The following is a 20975-nucleotide window of genomic DNA, read 5'->3' as shown; positions in this document are numbered from 1 at the left end:
ATAAAGCAGTTTTTATCGCTATAATGATGATGGTACAGATCTAATTATCATGATACCGGTACTAGAAAAGAAAGAAAGGACAGATGCAGCATGTCGTGCTACGCATGATACGATCCGTACCATGATGCCATGGCCAAATCCGGAGGATTTGGGAATAGCAAGACGAAATTCGCGTTCGCGTTCGCAAACTTTTTCGCGAACTGGATTGCGAACTTTCGCATTTTTCGTTCGGAAAAGTAGTTGGAACAACACGAATCGCGGATTTTGTGTCAGGGCAGTCATAAATTTACCACGCTGTACTGTCTGTACACAATGAACGTCGTGTCAACGTCAAGCATGTGCGAATTCTGTTTGCTAATCGGTAATCCTTCTCATAACGCGAATTCCGTCACTGAGTTCGACTTTCCTTGGAGAGCGAACGCGAACGCGAATTTCGTCTTGCTAATCCTCCGTATACTAAAACAATCAATGAGAAAGGACGAAAAAGACAGTTCTGTACACTGATCGCAAAAGAAAAAGATGAGTTTAGCTACTGAAGTAATTGTACTGTCAAAATAGTATTGTGTTGCTTACTCCCATGGCCCATAGTAGATCCACTTAGCGTGTAGAGCAGCGGCGAACTGCCCCACTTCATGAATGTTCTTCAAGGAGTAATCAACGGTTCTGACCTCGGAACTGGGCCGGCGAAGAAGTGCCACTTATCTCTAGCCGTTTAGCGAACTGTGTGTTTCTTCGTGCGCAGAGACCTCCGCTACGTAGACATGTTTCCCTACCAGAGTTCTGGGTCTGCCCACGCAGCCCAATTTCAAGACTATTGTGCCTGACGAAAACATTGTAGGACTCGCAGTGAGAGATGAAGCAGGGCTTCCACCGGGACTGGAATAGTCCAGACGTGGTTATCCTTGATGGTGGACACTGAGTGGCTATTACTTCGGGTAAGATTTCACACTTCAGGGGCGTAAGCAGGATAGTGATCAAGGGGGGGGGGGGGTGCCACGACTTTCCGCACACAAAAGTACATGCACTTATGTTGGTCCTTTCATGTTTATGACTGTACATTATTCCCGTAGCTATGCAAAAGACGTTACTTCGTTGTTTTGTACAATGTACTGTTGAGATACCGAATTCAAATAAATCAATACCATACCAATACCACTTCAGTAACGTCTGGCGCTAGCCAAGGGTCCACACAGCTTTAATTCCGTGTTTGTTTGTTTGTGCCATCGGCATGCCTGGCGCTATCCCATACCTGTCCCATACCGTACCGTACCATCAAAGACAGCTGGCCACAATGGCTGGTGAATGGCTGGTGAATGGCTAGTGAATGGCTGGTGAAGGGCTGGACAGTCTTCCTTAACACTTGCTATTCTCTAGTATTGAACAATTTCATTCGATGATCATTTCTTGTCCCGCCATACATGTACAGTTGTTGTCCACCTGGTCATGGTAGCCACCGACATTACCCATCATCACACGTGTTGTGTTTATGATCCTTGTCTGTTGTGTTTATGATACTTGTCTGTTGTTGTGTTTATGATCCTTGTCTGTTGTTGTGGTTGTTGTGCTGTGCAGGAGACGGTGGCATGCGGTTGTGGCAAGATGAGCGATAGTGTGCTGTGCATTACGCACGGGAGAGGGAAGTGCATCGACCACGCTACCTGCTTTCACGCAATCGACGTGTTTGAGCCTGGAACGACTTCGATGTGTCCCGTCTTGAACAAGGAGGCGAGGATCAGCAATGGAGGACTGTCCTTCTGGAAGAGATGGACTCAGGTGAGAATGCATGGAAATGTACCAAGAGTATCTATACCACCCCCACCCCTATACGAGCATATTATACCCCCCCCCCCCCCCCCCCACGAGTATATCCCCCCCCCCCCCCCTCCAAGCGTCTATACCCCTTCCAAGACCATTATCACCCCCCCCCCCCCCCAAGACTCTACGTGTATACTGCCAATTATACTCCCAAGTATAGAGTATAGTCATGTTTATGCCACCCCCCCCCCCACACACACACACATACACACACACACACACACACACACACACACACACACACACACACACACACACACACATACACACACACACACAAGCACCAGCAGTTCAGCGATCCTCTATGAATGCCGCTGTCTGATGATCACTGAATTGCATGAAACTTGAAGTTATAGCTACACAGCTCTTTGCCTCCGTCGTGTGTGTGTGTGTGTGTGTGTGTGTGTGTGTGTGTGTGTGTGTGTGTATGTGTGTGTGTATGTGTGTGTGTGTGTGTGTATGTGTGTGTTAGGGCTGAAACGAACATAACATTTGAGTATTCAAACGTTCTTGATGTTAACGAACGAACGAACATTCTCTAACATTCTCGTCGCACGCGCGTGCTCGCGCACGAACCGGCATAGGCAAGAAAATAGTGGAATTTTTGAATACAGTGTAGCAATAAACCTCTGTGGCGCACGAATTTTGCGTTTTCATGAATGCGGCTGGTTTGTGATGAGAATTTTTTTCTCGATTTTTACCTCTTTTTGAATCTTGTAGTTGTGCTGTCTGCAATGCACGTACTGAGCAGTTTGTGGCGATTTTTCTTCTCCAGAATGCGCAATGGCCGCGAAAGTAGCGAAATTTAATCACTTGCGAAAGTTTCCAACTTTACAGTACGACTTTTATGATGCTTTCAAAAGTTGAGGCACAATGGCCTCCAACTGAGCAACGCCATACTGCTACTGCTGAGGACCAGAACGTTGCGTCACAGCAACGTTTGTCATCAACTTGCTTCCTGTTCAGTGTTGATGCCGCAGAAATAACTGCACTCCCAGAGACGACAGAAGAATGCTGAAAGTTATCGTAGTTGTGTTTTCAGGTGCGCATAGAGGTTGCTCGCCGTTTTGCGCTACGGGGAAATCCTGCAGGTAGCTGACTTCTCATCCTCGGATTTGGTAAAATGATCCCAAACAACAGAACGGGGAGCACGACCGAAAACAGTTTCTGACATGGGAACAGTGCGAACTCGAAACAAAACTACGAAGTGGTCAAAGGAAGAGCGAGCAGCCAAAATATGTAAGTACATGTAGATCTACGAGTACTCATGCTTTGTTCCGATGTTCGTCTACATGTCGTCGCCTCGACTCCGGCCAAGTGCCGGTTCAGTTCGTGAACCACGCGCGCGGGTCGTGTACCACCTGGTGCAGCGCTGGTCACAAGCACGCAGCTACACATATTTTGCAGGCGGTGTACGTGTGTGAAACGATCGTGACTGATCGCGATGTTTTTACGGGTTTATCGTACCGTACGCACATTCTCAAAGTTCGAATGTTCGTGAGAACTACGAATGTTCGTTCGCTGTGGCCTAACGAACGAATATTCGAATGTTCGGTATATTCGTTTCACCCCTAGTGTGTGTACGTGTGTGTGTGTGTGCTTGTGTGCGTGCGTATGTGTGTTTGTTTGCGTGCATGCGCGTGCTTGCACGTGTGTGAGTGTGTGTGTGTGGGGAGGGGGGGGGGGGGTGAGAGGGGGATTGCTGCGTGTGCACTTCCACTCACTATCCTGCACGTATCTGTGTGCTGATCCACTGTTGACAGGACCCTTCAAACCTTGTCCTGCGCCGAGAACCAACTCCATCAGGCTCAGGTAAGGGAAATTCCCTAAACGCGGGTAGAACGGTTGTGAACCTGTTGTACATGTATATCTGTGTACAATGAACCGCTTGCAAATAAATCTCTTCTCTTTTGTCACTGAGCTGATTTCATTGTCTGATTTCATTGTGTATCTGCGCAGCGTGTGTGGGCACTGGCGGTGCAGCCATCAGTATACTTTACATGTCACCGGAGGAATACGTCTCGGCCAAGTACTGCAACCTGAACAACGCGTAAGTATTTAAAAAATATCTAAAAGAACCCATAGCCATCAAGAATGTGCCAATGCCCGTACAACCTTTATCCAATGCTGGGATTGCAGAACTTTGCATCACGTGGCATGGTTCCCTAGGTTACACTGGTGAACAGTGCAAAGTGATCGCCAGAAAGCTGCACCCGACGTAGGGATACGGTCCACGCTGTAGTTATTAGGGCTGAGTCGGGTAGCATTTTCTTCGGGTATCGGGTCCGGGTAGTTTTCCACGGGTAGCACGGGTACCCGATCGGGTAATGTTTCCATGGTAAGACCACAATGCACACCGGCCCCTTCCCTTGCGCATTGGGTAGACATGCGTGATTTATTTGTACACGTGCACTGTACAAGATGTCATCTGCGACCTCGGGTTTTCGGGTACTATTCGGTACCCGACTACCCGAGGTCCTCACGGGTACCCGACTACCCGTGCACACCACTAGGAGTTATCATGAAAATATATTGAATGACGTTCACTACCTTGTCAGTTTGAGCACTCTGGCAGGTATGGTCGGGCCTGGTTTAAATCTGGCTTTGGAAAAATTAATTTTTCATTGCTATCAGGTTCGGCCTATTTTCCTCTGTGCTGCGCGGATGAGTCCACAAAGGACGAAACAGTTCTGTCCGCAGATTGAGGTCCTGTATATGGGTTTGTGACGTGATGTGACGATTTGCCGTCGCAGACCCGACAGATTGGAGTTGCACACCCTTGCTGGTTATGTGCTCTCTGGATTTTGTAGTGTATTCGTGTAAGAAGTGCTGCTTTTGCCTGTCTATGTTCACCTGCTTGTTATGGACATTCGGTGATTATCTGTAAGTGTCCTCAAACTGGGAAGATGTTGTATTTTTTGCGTGTGTCCGCACATCATACAAGCGCGTGATGAGAACAACAGATGTGTCATCGTCTTTTATGAACATCCCCGAAGAAGTAGCAAGTGGAAAGAGAAAAGTAATGTCAGCTGACATCCCCCCCCCCCCCCCCCCCCCTCTAACTCTATGTTATGCATTTGAAAGTGTTTTGCTGACGGGACTGACTCACGACTGCCATTTAACGCACGCGAGAAGTCCATCGAACCTATTGTGCGTGGTACTTGGGACACAATAATGAATGTTGTCGTGGTATTTGTTGGATCGTGGAGCTCTTTGACGTCGACCCCCTCCCTCTCTCTCTCTCACTCTTTATTTCTCTCTCTCTCTCTTTCCCTGCTCTCTCTCTCTCTCTCTCTCTCTCTCTCTCTCTCTCTCTCTCTCTCTCTCTCTCTCTCTCTATCTTTATCTCTATCTCTCTTTAATAATACTGTTGGAAACTATTCCGATGTCTCTGTGTTCACCCACTCGAGGGTGTGTATGTGTGTGTTTGGGTATGCATGCTTGTGTACGTGTGTGTGCACGTGTACGTGTGTGTGCACGTGTACGTGTGCGTGTGTACGTTTGTCGGGTTGTGTGTATGTGTATGTGTGTGTGTGCATGCATGCATATGTGTGTGTGTATATGTGTGTGTATATATGTGTGTGTATGTGTGTGTGTGTGTGTGTGTGTGTGTGTGTGTGTGTATGTATGTATGTCCGCGATGGGCAAGTCTGAGGTCTGAGGTGTACGTGTATGCATGCATGCATGCATGTGCTCAGATTGTTGTTTTTTCTCAGTGATAAGCTGGTGACACTTACCGATTTGACTGATCTTGGAAACAAAATGGCGGAGTACTTGACTGTTGCGGAACGAAGTAAGTGTTCGCACTTGTATTGTTTAGTTTTCATCTTGTCATAGGCTTTCACATTAAGGTATATATCGTGAGGTGAGAGTGACAAGACTGGTGGAGGACACCAGTTTGTCTGTCTTGTTTGTCTTCTTTTTTGGAAGGTCTTACCCGGAATCCTGTTGATCCTGTGGATCTATGTTCTTTATCCTATCTCTATTCTCTTATTCTGGTTCTGGATCACAGAGAAAATGTTTTCTTGTTCTAGTTCTAGATTACAGAGAAACTTTTTTCTTGTTCTGGTTCTGGATTACTGAGAAACTATTATCTTGTTCTCGTTCTGGATTTCAGAGAAACTGTTCTCTTGTTCTGGTTCTGGATTGCAAAGAAACTGTTTTCTTGTTCTGGTTCTGGATTACAGAGAAACTGGCCAAGCAGCTGGTAATGGCAGCCGGTGAGTTTGTCAACAACTTTGAGAGCATCATGACCACTTACATCAAGGAGAACCGACACGGCCTAGCGGATACCGACAATGTGGCCGGTCAGCTCTTCTACATCGTCCACAAGAAGGAGATCAGCTGCAAGGAGCTTCTGTGCATCTTGGCAGCATTCACTCAGGAGGAAGTCGTCGCGAGAGTAGCACAGATTATTGAGTGAGTGTGACACATGGGACACCGGCAAAGCATTTGACCAGTAGGAGGGTTAGGGTAGGGGGTAGGTGGTAGGGCACAGACTGCATGATGACCCCAGAGGAAGCAGCACCAGATGGAATGGGAGGGGCAGGGGGGGGGGCAGGGGCAGGCTTGGGAAGAGGGAGGGGGCAGGTGAGGGGAGCCCTGGGGAAGGGAGCAGGGTGCTGAGTGCATGATGACACAGAGGAGCCGGTACCAGCTGAAATGGTGGGAGGGGCAGGGAGAGGGGGCAGGGTGGAGGGGCATGGGGGAGGGGAAGGTGGGCAGGGAGCTGAACGCATGATGGCACGGTGAAGCCAGTATTGGCAGCTGGAATGGGGGGGGGGGGGCAGGGTGCTGAATGTATGATACCACGGAGGAGCCAATAGCGGCTGGAATGGGGGGGGGGGGGGGTACAGGGTGCTGAATGCATGATGACCCCAGAAGAGCCAGTACCGGCTAGAATGGGGAGAGGGGGCAGGATGCTGAATGCAGAATGACCGCAGAGTGGCCAGCAATATGAATAAGTGGCTTAAGGCCGGTGACTGTAGCATGGGTAGCACAGGCAACCATGTCTGCTAAAAATGTGAAAAATTCTGTAGCATGGTGTTATTGCGACTGTTAGTATTCTACACTGCTGCTGTTTGAAATCCGATCGTCTGAAGCAAGTATGTGCCTGGTGCTGCGCAGCCCCAGGCCTGCAAACACTGGAATGTGAACTGGTGCTGGACGCAAACTCGACTCACGCAATCGAATTTGATTGAGCAGCACTGAACGCACTGGTGCATAATGAACAGTACCATGCCGATGTGATCGAGCTGTGCTGTACCTGATAAAAGGGCTGATGGTGTGACGGGTGTGCGTAGTGTGAATGCGCAAGGCCAGAGGGCACATGTGGTGAAGCTAGATCCGGCTAATGCCTTTGGCTTCAAGTACACAGATTAGCATCCTGCGTGCAGTACCAGTGTAGTGTTTCTGTCATAAGTTATATGCAGTGCTCACTAAGAATGTTGTGGACATCACGCAACTGCACTATGAAAGAAAACTTGGGGGTTTGTCAACTGACAACTGCTCTATTCAGTTGCTAGTCTGCACATGCGCTGCATTAAAAATGCTTTTATGGTGATGTTGAAAATTATTGACGTTTCAGGCCAGTCGCCCATCGTCAGAACCTGACGAACCTGTTTTGACAATGGGTGGTAACTGGCCCAAAAAGTCAATAATTTTCAACATCACAATAATGGATGGCAGTCGTGAGCCAGTCAAGTGTCAAGTCAAGTCGGCGGAATAGCGCGAGCTACAGTGTGGGGAGCGAATCCTTTTATCACAATAAAAGAATTTTTAATGCAGCGCATGCGCGGATTGTGAATAGCGACTGAATAGAGCTGTTATCAGTTGACAAACCCCGTTTCTTTCATGCATGGCTCACTGCAAAAAACAACTAACTCATAACTCAGGGGCCGACATCCAAGGTTACAAGTCGTTTTGTTTTTCAAAACGAAAAGTTTTCGTTCGGTGGTGGGTGGGTGGGTGGGTTTGAGAAGTCTCGTTTTGGAAATAATTTTTCAATGCATGTGGAGAGTGCCCAGATGCTCCTGTTTTCCGAAAGTTGAAATCAATATTGTGTTGGAGATGGCTTTCCCTGCCGAAAGGCTTTGGTGGAAAATACCGAAACTAGGGGTGAAACGACTGACCCAATTTACTTATCGATTAGATTCAATCCTATCGACTGACTATCGACTGGTTATCGACTGACATTGCCCTCACACATGAACACAAGCACAGCATATTTACGCTTACATACATGCATATGCATGGTCACACACACACCCATGCACAAGCAAACAGAAGCAAAATATGAGCGAAATGTTTCATTTTATGAAACAATCGGTAATCCCGTTTAGGCTGTTCATACTACATTACAACACGTGTCACGTTTTGGAATTCCACGTACTGTCAAACGTCGTTTTCATGCAATCACATGTACAGTCACACAGGCACATACACGCTTTTCCTTCAGCTGTGCGTACAGCTTTTTTTGTACAAACTGCCGGGAACAGCAGAACGAATCTCGGTACAGGGGTCCTAGTCTGGATATGTCGTCTTCGGTTTTCGTATCAGGTGTTCGAGTTTCCGGTTTTTCCCCGCCACGTTCCATGTTGTCATGGCTATTCAGACGAAAACGTCACGTACGCCACGTTTTGGGTGTAGTGTGAATGGCCCATCAGAGCTTCGGAAAGCTCCACAAGAAATAGGGCTGAGTCGGGCAGCATTTTCTCCGGGTATCGGGTTCGGATAGCTTTCCACAGGTAGCACGGGTACCCGATCGGGTAATGTTTCCATGGCAACACTACAATGCACCCATTCCCTTACATACTGGGTAGACATGCGGAGTATTATATGAATTTGTACAGGTGCACGGTACTTGATGGCAGGCACAGTGGGTTGGTCAAAGACCATGATTGAGATACGAGGGGTACCTGGTTCAAGTCCTGCCTGGTAGCGGTTTTTCCAGCCATGCTACTACCCACAGTCAACTGGGAACTTGTGGCCAGGCACAAGGGGTACATGAATGCGCCTATTAGAGAGGTTCAGGGGTACCATTTTCCGTTCCAAAATCCGTATGGGCTCTACAGATTTTTTAGAGGTGTGCTCCATACGATTTTTCGGCACGGAGAATCCGTACCCGGCCGTGTGGACTGGCTTTCATACGAACCATGTTTCGTATGGAGATTTTGCGTCATCGGGTGCAGAAAGATTTTTGCGTACATATTTGGTACGAGAAACATCGATTTTCTGCGGGAAGTTTTGATTTCGGTACAAATTTTCAAAATAAAAAAGCATAGCGCGGGAATGTGACGTGTTTGCGACCGTAACCTAGGCAATGACGGCAAACACATAAGTTCCGTACTCCGGAACATTTCACTGCTGGAAAACGACGTGTAAAAAATCCGTAGCGCCTCTACGGATTTTGGCACGAAAAATCGTACTCCTGAACCTCTCTATTAATTCCTTATGGGGTTTCTCGGCACTTGTGCCAGTGGCTGTGAGAATTATCTACTCACCCCCACCATTAGGAGCTGCATCTGCCGCTAGAGTTGACCGGGTGTTGGCTGCCGTCGTGAGTTCCCTTCGTGAACGGACACGATATATATATATTTTACTGCACTTCATGTCATCTGCGACTTCGGGTTTCGGGTATTATTCTGTACCCGTCTACCCGAGGTCCTCACGGGTAGCACGGGTACCCGACTACCCGTGCACAACACTAATCATGATGTCTGCAAACAGTGTTGGGGGGGGGGGGGGGGTGAATACATACAGTGTGAATGTGTACAGTACAGTCGAAGGGAACTGCAAACTGCATATGGAAACACACAGACAGTGCAGGGTGCTACAATACATGCAATACTGTGTAGTACAATGTTTACTAGCACATGTGAATATGCCCATACAGCAGTGTACATGTGCTTGTACAGGTACATGATATGAATATACCCATACAGCAGTGTACATGTGCTTGTACAGGTACATGATATGAATATGTCCATGCAGCAGTGTACATGTGCTTGTACAGGTACATGATATGAATATGCCCATACAGCAGTGTACATGTGCTTGTACAGGTACATGATATGAATATGCCCATACAGCAGTGTACATGTGCTTGTACAGGTACATGATATGAATATACCCATACAGCAATGTACATGTACTTGTGAACATGATTGGGAATGCAGCGATACTGCCGGAAGTACGATAATGCTAAAGACAGAACTTGGCAGGATCCACCGCTCGGTATCTTTATCTGTATGAGATAGCACAGTGAAATCGGTCTAAGATGACCGCTCAAGAGACCTTCAAAATGTGGTCTCTGTTGCCAGCTGGTCGCCTCATCAAGGGTCGTTTGACTGGAAATAGCATCCCTGGGTCGATCCTGGTTGCAGCGGTCTTCTGGGATGGTGGTTGCCTTATCCGAGTGGCCGCCTTGGCAGGTTTTAATGTACCTGCTCACAATGGGTGTTTTTCTGTCTGTTTATGTTTGTTTTTGCACTCCCTCTTAGGCGTGCACGGTTCATTGACGGTTGAGCTCACGATCCGGTCGTTCCTAGCCGGCAAGGCGTCCGACAAAACCTGATGTTCCGCGTAGGTTTGTCGTGTGTGGCTGTGGTGGCCAATGCCTATCTGTGCTTGCTCAAAGTAGTGTGCAGGCTGCACTTTGGACATCGACAATAGTGACACGGAATCATGCCCTGCATCAGGTTTGTCATTCATTTCTTTGTTCTGCATGTTCTGATTTGGTTGATAATGGATGCCAAGTGAATTGAATGATCGTTTTTCTAGGTATTTTTCATCTTTTTTTGCACCGTCTCCCGCCGCTTTTTGAAATTAAAAATTATCCTCTTGAAAATTCTTTGCATAAACTACACATCATTATTATGCAGCGTAGCACTTTTAATTTCCTTCATACAACTTTAGTGGGTTTCCCACACCAGTTTTGCATATTTGTTTGATTTATCATTTCCCCAAGTTTTCCTTTAGATTTAGCAGTGCTTTAGAAGTAGCAATGTATCACAAATACATACATTGACACACACACACACACGCGCGCGCGCGCGCGCGGATGTGCACACATGCGCTGACACACACATGCATACATGTACATGCAAATACTTCCGGCAAGACGCACAGACGCCTCGTCTGTGCATGCATATCAAGGACAGGTTTTGATCAAACCACTGTCCATGCACAGCTTCGCCAGTGTCGCTGCGTCTCCCACAAGCAATGTGAATATTCTTGAACTGGAGTCCGGCCTTGTTCCACTCTTGATATTTTTCCTTTATTTGGAGTGTCCCCCCCCCCCCCCCTACTTCCTCACTCAGAAGTTGCAATTCGACTTCTGCTTCTTGCGCTCGTATTTTGCCGTTTTTTCAAGTTTTTCGCCTGCTCCGGCATTTTGCAGTATTTTTAATTATGTGCAATCATTATAGCATTCATTGTATTCAAGCCGGACCCCGGCACTGCACAACCACAGCAGTCGGTCGGTCTGACTCGATTATCAAAAGACTTCGGGTATAACAACACTTCACGAATAACGACACTTTTCTGATGCCCCGCCGAGTGTGGTTATACGCAAAGTTGACTTTTTGTTGCACACCGCACAGGCTACCTGCTTTTGAGGTTATGCGAATGATGTCATGGTTATGCGAATGACGTCATGGTTATGCGAATGATGTTGTAGCATGGCTACTTTATGACACGTAATTTGTATACACATAAATAGTACACCGTAGGAATGCATGGATAGCAGTGCGCACACTCGCACTGCCTTGTCTTCTTTTTCTCCTTGTGAGACAATGAACGAATGATAACTACAGTCGTGGCAAGTGAAATCCAACACTTGGCATAAGGGACTGCACCATGCAGTCTGCAGCCCCTGCAGCCCTGCATACGTACAGTACATGTGTTCCATACAACTTTATCTGTTTCATGACAAAACTCGTAGATCTACTCATCACAGTCAAAGTTCAAAAGGTGCTGGCAAAAATGAATGGGGATTTGATACCAATACTCCTTATGTGTACCATGTTTGTGAACTGTGTGTATCTACGCTGTGACCTTTCGATCTGTTTGGGATGCATACAGCTCTACAGTACAAATTAGGTGCAGTGATTGGTGTCCATTTGTGGCGCTGTCCCCTATGGCAAGTGTCGGATTTCACTTGCCACAACTGTACTTACGTAACTACAAGTATGTGCTTTGAGTGCTGAGAGTATACGAGTTACAATGGTGGCAGCGGAAAAATAGTCGTCGGTTTTGTCCTCGGCTGGGAAGACGCCTCCGCAGGAGAGACAAGTTGCAGAGTCGACAAGTTCCAGAGAGTCTGATACCAGTTCCAGCTACTCGGGAGACCAGCCCACAGACTAAGTTCTAATTTACTAGTATTGATCATTCTATCCTTCGTCTCGTTTTCCATTCTTTACTTCTTGACTGATCGTTCGCTGAATCGCTGTGCATGAGTAACAGTTTTGTTTGGTGTAGAAAGGGCTACATTTTCACAAAAATATTTTGCGTGTAGCAATGGCTACATTTTCACAAAAAAATATTTTGCGCACGTGAGTGCATGTCAAACGTTGAGTTTTTTTAGAATTTTTTTCTGCAATCCCATATGGAATCCTCTTCCAATTATGTTTCTGAAGTTTTTTTGTCCAAAAAGCAAGCCATAGCAAGAATAGGATTTCGGCCAGGTTTTGCCCCAAAAGCACTGAATTGGGAAAAACCATCAAAATCCAGGCCGTTTGACCCCCGCCTGCAACAGTGCAGTCTGCGGTTCGAACCCCAGTTCAGGCACCCTTTTTGGACCCTTTTTCAAATTTCAAAGTTCGCAGCACTGCACTGTGTACGATGAAATCACGAAAAATCGCCAAATACGGGAGCTCGCCAGAGCCAGAACCCATCTTTTTATGAATGGACTGTAGTGTGCGTGGCAGGGAGTCGTAAAATATTTTACGACTCCCTGGTGCGTGGCATACTAAGCATACTAAGCATTGTACACTGTTGACGTCATGTCCTGTGTATGTGCACGTGAACGTCCGTGTGACGTAACCAGAATGTTTTGTGTAGCTACGTAGGTCAATTTTTTTGTAACATTTTTCAAAAGTTTTTTTGAACTACAAAAATAAAATGTTTGTAGCTTGGGCCATTTTGATAGTGAGATATCGAGATGGGCAAGTCCAAAGGCAGAAAGAAGACCAGGTCCCCTCGACCTCGTCCGTTCAAGATACCGTCTGACGAACATGCCAGTGCATCAGAGTTGCACCAGTCTAATGACACCGGAGTGCGTGATCAACTAGCTCAGGCGCTCGAGAAACTTGATCGCAGGTTGACAGACCTCGAAAAGAGACTCAGCTGTTTGGAAATTGTTGCTCCACGAACACAGGTTCCTGCAGGAGCAAGTTTCGAATTTGATCAGCCTCATAGTAGTAGCAGTGGTCGTGGACATTCGTATGGTCGTGGTGGTCAGGTGGAACCACCGTTGTGTTGTGGTTGTGGACAACCTGGCCATTTTGCTCTAGATTGCCCACACAACCCTTGGCGCTCGGGAAACTGAGTACGACTGGTGGTGTGGGACAACTCCCAGTCGTTCACGAGGAGCCAGCAGATGCAGTACGTATCGAGGCTGTATCGTCTGTAGTCCCTACGCTAGATATCCATGTTCAAGGCAAGTGTGTAACGGCGTTAATTGACTCTGGTTCCTGTGTTTCTATGTTGCATGAGCAAACATTTTTGTCCACGTATGGTGATGTGCCCTTGCAAGCTGCTTCCCGTTTGTGTGCGGCTAATGGTGAGGGACTCCTGGTTCTGGGTGCTATGGATATTGTATGCTGCATTGGAGAGCGTTCATTCTTGCATACATTTGTAGTGTCTCCTGATATCCGCCGTGATATGATATTGGGATCTGATTTCTTGTTTGACCATGGAGCATTATTGAACATTGCTCAAGGCACACTAACTTTTAATGATCTGTCAGTCCTGCTAGGCGTGAAAGCTACTAGTGTTGGTCCATCAGAGCCCCGTCCGGTTGTTGCGGCGGACGCTGAACCGCTATCTGACTCTTGGAGTAATGATAGTAATTCTGAGGAAGACCCGGGCACGTACTATTCCCGTGTCGCTGTTTGTAGTAAATTAACTCTGCCTGCCGGCCATGTCGTGCTGGTCCCGTGCAAGTCGGTGCAAGAGGCATCTGTGACTGTGGATTGTGTTTCTGTTCCACTGGACTCATTCTTGTTCAAGTTTCCAGATGTGTCTGTGACCCCCAGTGTGGTTACGGTTGGACCTGGCAGGTCCTGTGCGGTAGTTGTGTTGGAGAATCACTCTGACTACCCAGTACAAATTGCTAGAGATGTTGATATTGCAGAATTATCTCCTGTACCCGATAACTTGACTGGAGAGGATGATGATCCTGCTGATTCATCTGTTGCGGATATGCAACCGTTTGTGCTATTCCCTGAACGTGCCGAGATAATCCGTACGTATGTTGAGTCTCGGAATCATCTGGCAGTACCTGAAAAGAACAGACTTACAGAGCTTCTCCGTGAGAATCATGACTTGTTTCTCTTGCAGGAGGGTGATTATGGTCCTTATGATGTTTTGCCATAATATAGTAGTAGTACTGGGGATATACAGCCAGGTAAGCAGCCTACGCGCGCTTTGCAAGCTTTGCTGGATGATCTGTTGTCCCGTGGTATACTCACCGAGTCCATTAGACCCTGGGCGTCGCCCATAGTTCTCGTTCCCATGAAGGACGGATCTCTCCGGTTATGTATCGACTACCGCAAGTTGAACAGCATTGCGGAGCCAGATGCGTATCCTATCCCACGTGTTGATGACATATTGGACTCACTCTCTGGCTGTCCATGGTTCACTTGCCTGGATTTAGCGTCAGGATATTGGCAGGTTCCTAAGCACGAGGACGATACGGCAAAGACTGCCGTTACGACACCGTCGGGTTTGTGTGATTTCTGGGTTATGTCTGGCTGTAGAAATGGTCCAGCGACGTTCCACCGTGTAATGGAAGCGGTGCTTCATGGTTTATGTAGTGTGCCTAACCAACCAATCTGTCAAGTGTTTTTCAACAGTGTATTGAATGCCAGCTCTACCTTCACTGGACAGCTCCAGATCCTGCAGTCTGTATTTGGCCGGGTTCGGGCTGCTGGACTAAAGGTTAACTTGGAAAAATGTTCTTTTTTTCCAACGGAAGGTGCTCTTCCTTGGCCATGAAGTTTCGGCTGAAGGTTTGGCTCCGGATCCCACCAGGGTTGAGGCTATTGTGAAGTGGGCCGTACCCCAGTCTGTACGAGGTGTACAGGTGTTTCTGGAGTACGCCGGGTTTTACCGCAGCTTCATCCGTGGTTTTGCTCAGCGCTCTGCTCCACTGAATGTATTAGCAGGCAAGGGTGCCAGCTTTACATGGACTAAGAGTAGTGATGCGGCGTTGACGTCTATGAAGCGGTCACTGACCACAGCCTCCGTGTTGGCGTATCCCGACTTTTCTGTTTCGTCTGGCGGCTTTATTTTGGACACTGACGCAAGCAAGGTGGCCATTGGAGCTGTCCTCAGTCAAATGCAAGATGGCGAGGAACGCCCCATTGCGTTCGGCAGCCGGGTATTGGCGAAGGCAGAGAGGAATTATGATGCGTCAGACCGGGAAACGCTTGCCCTTGTCCATTTCGCGAATCAGTTCCGGCACTATTTGCTTGGTCGGAATTTCATTGCCCGCACAGATAACACTGCCCTCACCGCACTGATGTCCGTGAAGGAACCACGCGGTCGAAAAGCTCGATGGGTGGAGCAACTCGCTGAGTATACCTTCACTACTGTTCACCGACCGGGTCGGCAGCACTTGAATGAAGATGGTCTGTCGCGTTCCTTGTTGCCGGAGGTGCAACCCTCCCATCTCGAGACTCCCACAAATCAGCCAGAGCAAGCTAGTTCCTCTGCCACAACGGCGTCTGTGGATGTCACCACACCTGTACTTGCTGGTCTCTCCGCAACTGAGTTGGCTGCTGCCAAGGCTGTGAATGTCGACCTCTCAGTGGTCAGTGTGCCCAGGTACAATGCGGTGAGTGGAAAATTTGTTCGCCCTCCCGAAGGTTTCTGGCACTAGTCGTACTTCTCGGCTAATGCAGTTGGATCAGAAGGAACATTCGGTTCGCGTCTGATGCGTCACGGTGCTTACTCTGCAAGCCCTCGACCATGACTCTACTTGTTGTCCGCTGTCGTCAGAGCCCATCTCGCTCGCAATCCTGGACTGCCTGCTCGGTTTACTGATTTTGCTATGTCCTGAGTTTTTATTTTTTTATGTTTCTGTTTTCTTTCTCTATTCACGAGGGCGTGAATTTTCGGTAGGAGGAGGATAGTGTAGCATGGCTACTTTATGACACGTAATTTGTATACACATAAATAGTACACCGTAGGAATGCATGGATAGGCTGTGCGCATACTCGCACTGCCTTGTCTTCTTCTTCTCCTTGTGAGACAATGAACGAGTGATAACTACTTACGTAACTACAAGTATGTGCTTTGAGTGCTGAGAGTATACGAGTTACAATGGCATGGTTATGCGAATGATGTCATGGTGGTGAGTCTGCGGAATTGCCTATGGGCACTATGTGCAGAGCGCGAGTCAGTCACGGCTACATTGTATTCATACAGCCTCGTGAGTCTCTAGCACAACACCGCCGTGTGTGTGTGCCGCGACCTTGCCACAGCATCTCGACTGATGATGTAACCGCATAACCTCCATAGCGGTGAAGGCCACAACACATCAAGAACACAAAGAATCGATTCTATTCAAATCTTTACTTCCTGGGGCATGTCACATGACAGCCCTAACTGAGAGGAGCGTGTACTTAGTCTTTTGAAAATCGAGTCAGACCGGCCGACTGCTGTGGTTGTGCAGTGCCGGGGTCCGGCTTGAATACAATGAATGCTATAGAGATTGCACATAATTAAAAAAACTGCAAAATGCCGGAGCAGGCGAAAAACTTGAAAAACGGCAAACTAAGAGCGCAGGAAGCAGAAGCTGAATTGCAACTTCCGGGTGAGGAAGTGGGGGGGGGGGGGGCACACTCCAAATAAAGGAAAAATATCAAGAGTCGAACAAGGTCGGACCCCAGTTCAAGAATATTCACATAGGTTGTGGGAGACGCAGCGACACTAGCGAAGCAGTGCATGGACAGCGGTTTGATCAAATCAAAATCTGTCCTTGATATGCATGCACAGACGAGGTGTCTGTGCGTCCTGCCGGACGTATTTGCATGTACAGTCATGTATGCATGTGTGTGTCAGCGCGTGTGTGCACATCGGCATGTGTGTGTGTCAGCGCATGTGTGCACATCGGCATGTGTGTGTCAGCGCATGTGTGCACATCGGCATGTGTGTGTCAGCGCATGTGTGCACATCGGCATGTGTGTGTGTGTGTGTGTGTGCGTGCGTGTGTATGTATGTATATGTGTGTGTGTGTATGTGTGTGTGTATGTGTGCGTGTGTATGTGTGTGTGTGTGTGTGTGTGTGTGTGTGTGTTTGTCAATGTATGTAGTTGTGATACATTGCTACTTCTAAAGCACTGCTAAATCTAAAGGAAAACTTGGGGAAATGATAAATCAAACAAATATGCAAAACGGGTGTGGAAAAACCCACTAAAGTTGTATGAAGGAAATCAAAAGTGCTACGCTGCATGATAATTATGTGTAGTTCATGCAAAGAATTTCAAGAGAATATTTTACCAATAATTCAATAAGTGGCAGGAAAGATAAAAAATTCCTATAAAACGATCATTCAATCCACTTGGCATCCATTACGAACCAAATCTGAACATGCAGAACAAAGAAATGAATGACAAACCTGACGCAGGTCATGATTCCGTGTGACTATTGTCCATGTCCAAAGTGCAACCTGCACACTACTTTGAGCAAGCACTCCACTGCGCAAGGCACTGGACAGAGATAGGCGTTGGCCGGCACGGACAGCACAAGGCAAACCTACGCGGAGCATCAGGTTTAGTCGGACGCCTTGCCGGCTCGAGACGACCGGATCGTGAGCTTAACCGTCAATGAACTGTGCACGCCTAAGAGGGCGTGCAAAAAACAAACATAAACAGACAGAAGAATACCCATGGTGAACAGGTAGATTAAAATCTGTCAAGGCGGCCACTCGGATAAGCCAACCACCATCCTACTGTCGTGGACATGGAAATCCGGTCGCACGTCTAGCGGTCCCAGGGCGCTGGCCATGCAGCCGTCGATAAGCAGTACACACATGCATTTATGCGCTGCAGGGCGCTGGTCGATTAGGATCAACATGTGCATGGCACACAGCGTTCTGTACGCGCTGAGGGCGCCGGCCCCGGTCAATTGACTGGATTTCCATGTCCGCAACAGTAGAAGACCGCTGCAACCAGGATCGACCCAGGAATGCTATTTCCAGTCAAACGACCCTTGATGAGGCGACCAGCTGGCAACAGAGACCACATTTTGAAGGTCTCTTGAGCGGTCATCTTAGACCGGTTTCTCTGTGCTATCTCATACAGAAAAAGATACCGAGCGGCAGATCCTGCCAAGTTCTGTCTTTAGCATTATCGAACTTCCGGCAGTATCGCTGCATTCACAATCATGTTCACAAGTACATGTACATTGCTGCATGGGTATATTCATAATCATGTACCTGTACAAGCACATGTACACTGCTGTATGGGTATATTCATATCATGTACCTGTACAAGCACATGTACACTGCTGTATGGGTATATTCATATCATGTACCTGTACAAGCACATGTACACTGCTGTATGGGCATATTCATATCATGTACCTGTACAAGCACATGTACATTGCTGTATGGGCATATTCACATGTGCTAGTAAACATTGCACTACACAGTATTGCATGTATTGTAGCACCCTGCAGTGTCTGTGTGTTTCCAAATGCAGTTTGCAGTTCCCTTCGACTGTACTGTACACATTCACACTGTATGTATTCACCCCCCCCCCCCCCAACACTGTTTGCAGACATCATGATTAGTGTTGTGCACGGGTAGTCGGGTACCCGTGCTACCCGTGAGGACCTCGGGTAGACGGGTACAGAATAATACCCGAGACCCGAAGTCGCAGATGACATGAAGTGCAGTAAAAAAGTATCGTGTCCGTTCACGAAGGGAACTCACGACGGCCGCCAACACCCGGTAAACCCTCTAGCGGCAGATGCAGCTCCTAACGGTGGGGGTGAGTGGATAAGTCTCACAGCCACTGGCACAAGTGCCGATAAACCCCACTACTGCCAATAAGCATTAGCCGCATCCATGTATCCCTTGTGCCTGGCCAAAAGTTCCCAGTTGACTGTGGGTAGCAACACGGCTGGATAAACCGCTCCCAGGCAGGACTTGTACCAGGTATCTCAATCATGGTCTTTGACCAACCCACTGTGCCTGCCATTAAGTACAGTGCACGTGTACAAATTCATGTAATACTCCGCATGTCTACCCAGTATGTAAGGGAAGGGGTGCATTGTGGTGTTACCGTGGAAACATTACCCGATCGGGTACCCGTGCTACCCGTGGAAAACTATCCGAACCCGATACCCGAAGAAAATGCTACCCGACTCAGCCCTAATCATAATTATTGTGGAGCTTTCCGGAGCTCTAATGGGCCATTCGCACAACACCCAAAACGTGGCGTACGTGACGTCTTTGTCCGAATAGCCATGACAACATGGAACGTGGCGGGGAAAAACCGGTCAATCGAACACCTGGTACAGAAACATAGACGACGAGATTAGGACCCCGGTACCGAGATTCCGTTCTGCTGTTCCCGGCAGTTTGTTAAAAAAAAAAACGGTACGCACAGCTGTAGGAAAAGCGTGTATGCGCCTTTGTGAATGTACATGCACTTGCATGAAAACAATGTTTGACAGTACGTGGAATTCCAAAACGTGACACGTATTGTAATGTAGTATGAACAGCCTAAACGGGATTACCGATTGTTTCATAAAATGAAACATTTCGCTCATATTTTGCTTTTGTTTGCTTGTGCATGGGTGTGTGACCATGCACGTGCATGTATGTATGCAGAAATATGCTGTGCTTGTGTTCATGTGTGAGGGCAATGTCAGTCGATAACCAGTCGATAGTCAGTCGATAGGATTGAATCGAATCGATAAGTAAATTGGGTCAGTCGTTTCACCCCTAGTTTCGGTATTTTCCACCAAAGCCTTTCGGCAGGGAAAGCCATCTCAACACAATATTGATTTAAACTTTCGGAAAACAGGAGCATCTGGGCACTCTCCACATGCATTGAAAAATTATTTCCAAAATGAGACTTCTCAAACCCACCCACCCACCTCCAAACGAAAACGTTTTGTTTTGAAAAGCAAAACGACTCGTAACTTTGGATGTCGGCCTCTAAGTTATGAGTTAGTTTTTTGTTGTTGCAGTGATCCATTCATGAAAGAAACGGGGGTTTGCCAACTGACAACCACTCTATTCAGTTGCTATTCACAATCTAAAAATGTGAAAAATTCTGTAGCATGATGTCATTGTGACTGTGACTGCACACCCGCTGCATTAAAAATTCCTTTATTGTCATGTTCAAAATCAGTATTGACTTTTGGGCCATTCACCCATCGTCCGAACAGGTTCGATGGGTGACTGGCCCGAAACGTCAATAATTTTCGACATCACCATAAAAGCACTTTTCAAAGCAGCGCATGTGCAGACTAGCAACTGAATAGAGCAGTTGTCAGTTGACAAACCCCCAAGGTTTCTTTCATAGTCCAGTTGCGTGATGTCCACAACATTCTCAGTGAGCACTGCATATAACTTATGACAGAAACACTACACTGGTACTGCGTGCAGGATGATAATCTATGTACTTGAAGCCGAAGTACAGTAAGATCGGGCGCCGAAGAACACCTCGCCGAAGAACACCTCGCCGAAGAACACCCAGGCTGGAAAACCGGCAAAATTTAAGAACAGTCCAGGCTAGAATTATCAGATTTAAGAACACTAGATCTACATTGTACGTAGATCTACATTGTACATGTATGGGAGGTGAGTACATGTCATGTACACGTGTAAACAGTAACTGCTACATGTACAGTCATTCCCATTTACGACACCCACTAGTTTAGAAGTACTACATTGCACTACATGTACATGTACCGGTACA

General features: G+C 47.4%; 2 protein-coding genes across 3 annotated transcripts in view; one reads left to right on the top strand and one right to left on the bottom strand.

Moving 5' to 3' along the window:
• The first annotated feature begins 492 nt into the window (after positions 1 to 492).
• LOC135820762 (uncharacterized) lies at positions 493 to 11348 on the top strand. 2 transcript variants are annotated; one of them, XM_065333792.1, is made up of 7 exons: positions 493 to 935; positions 1573 to 1773; positions 3579 to 3627; positions 3775 to 3865; positions 5514 to 5608; positions 6003 to 6234; positions 10317 to 11348. In XM_065333792.1, exons 1-7 carry the CDS (start codon positions 906 to 908, stop codon positions 10339 to 10341), a joined length of 723 nt encoding a protein of 240 aa, XP_065189864.1. In that variant the 5' UTR covers positions 493 to 905; the 3' UTR covers positions 10342 to 11348. The 2 variants fall into 2 exon arrangements, with proteins under 2 accessions (XP_065189864.1, XP_065189865.1); XM_065333793.1 differs by having other exon boundaries at positions 494 to 935; positions 5532 to 5608.
• Positions 11349 to 16595: 5247 nt separating this feature from the next.
• Positions 16596 to 20975, bottom strand: part of LOC135820760 (uncharacterized) — a 69615-nt gene continuing 65235 nt past the window's right edge. Inside the window, exon 14 of the mRNA XM_065333789.1 lies at positions 16596 to 17882. Within this exon, the coding sequence (XP_065189861.1) occupies positions 17858 to 17882 (25 nt within the window). The 3' untranslated portion in view covers positions 16596 to 17857. The remainder of the gene's footprint in view (positions 17883 to 20975) is intronic.

This window comes from Sycon ciliatum, chromosome 7 (assembly GCF_964019385.1).
Source record: "Sycon ciliatum chromosome 7, ocSycCili1.1, whole genome shotgun sequence".
In the NCBI taxonomy this organism is placed as follows: domain Eukaryota; kingdom Metazoa; phylum Porifera; class Calcarea; order Leucosolenida; family Sycettidae; genus Sycon; species Sycon ciliatum.
This window is presented reverse-complemented; position numbering and strand designations above follow the sequence as displayed.

Excerpts from the sequence above, each read along its gene's own strand:
- LOC135820762 (XM_065333792.1), top strand. The coding sequence starts at position 906 with ATGGTGGACACTGAGTGGCTATTACTTCGG. Across the intron at positions 3,866-5,513 it reads TACTGCAACCTGAACAACGC|ATTGTTGTTTTTTCTCAGTG; the intron begins GTAAGTATTTAA and ends GCATGTGCTCAG. Across the intron at positions 5,609-6,002 it reads CTTGACTGTTGCGGAACGAA|AGAAACTGGCCAAGCAGCTG; the intron begins GTAAGTGTTCGC and ends TCTGGATTACAG.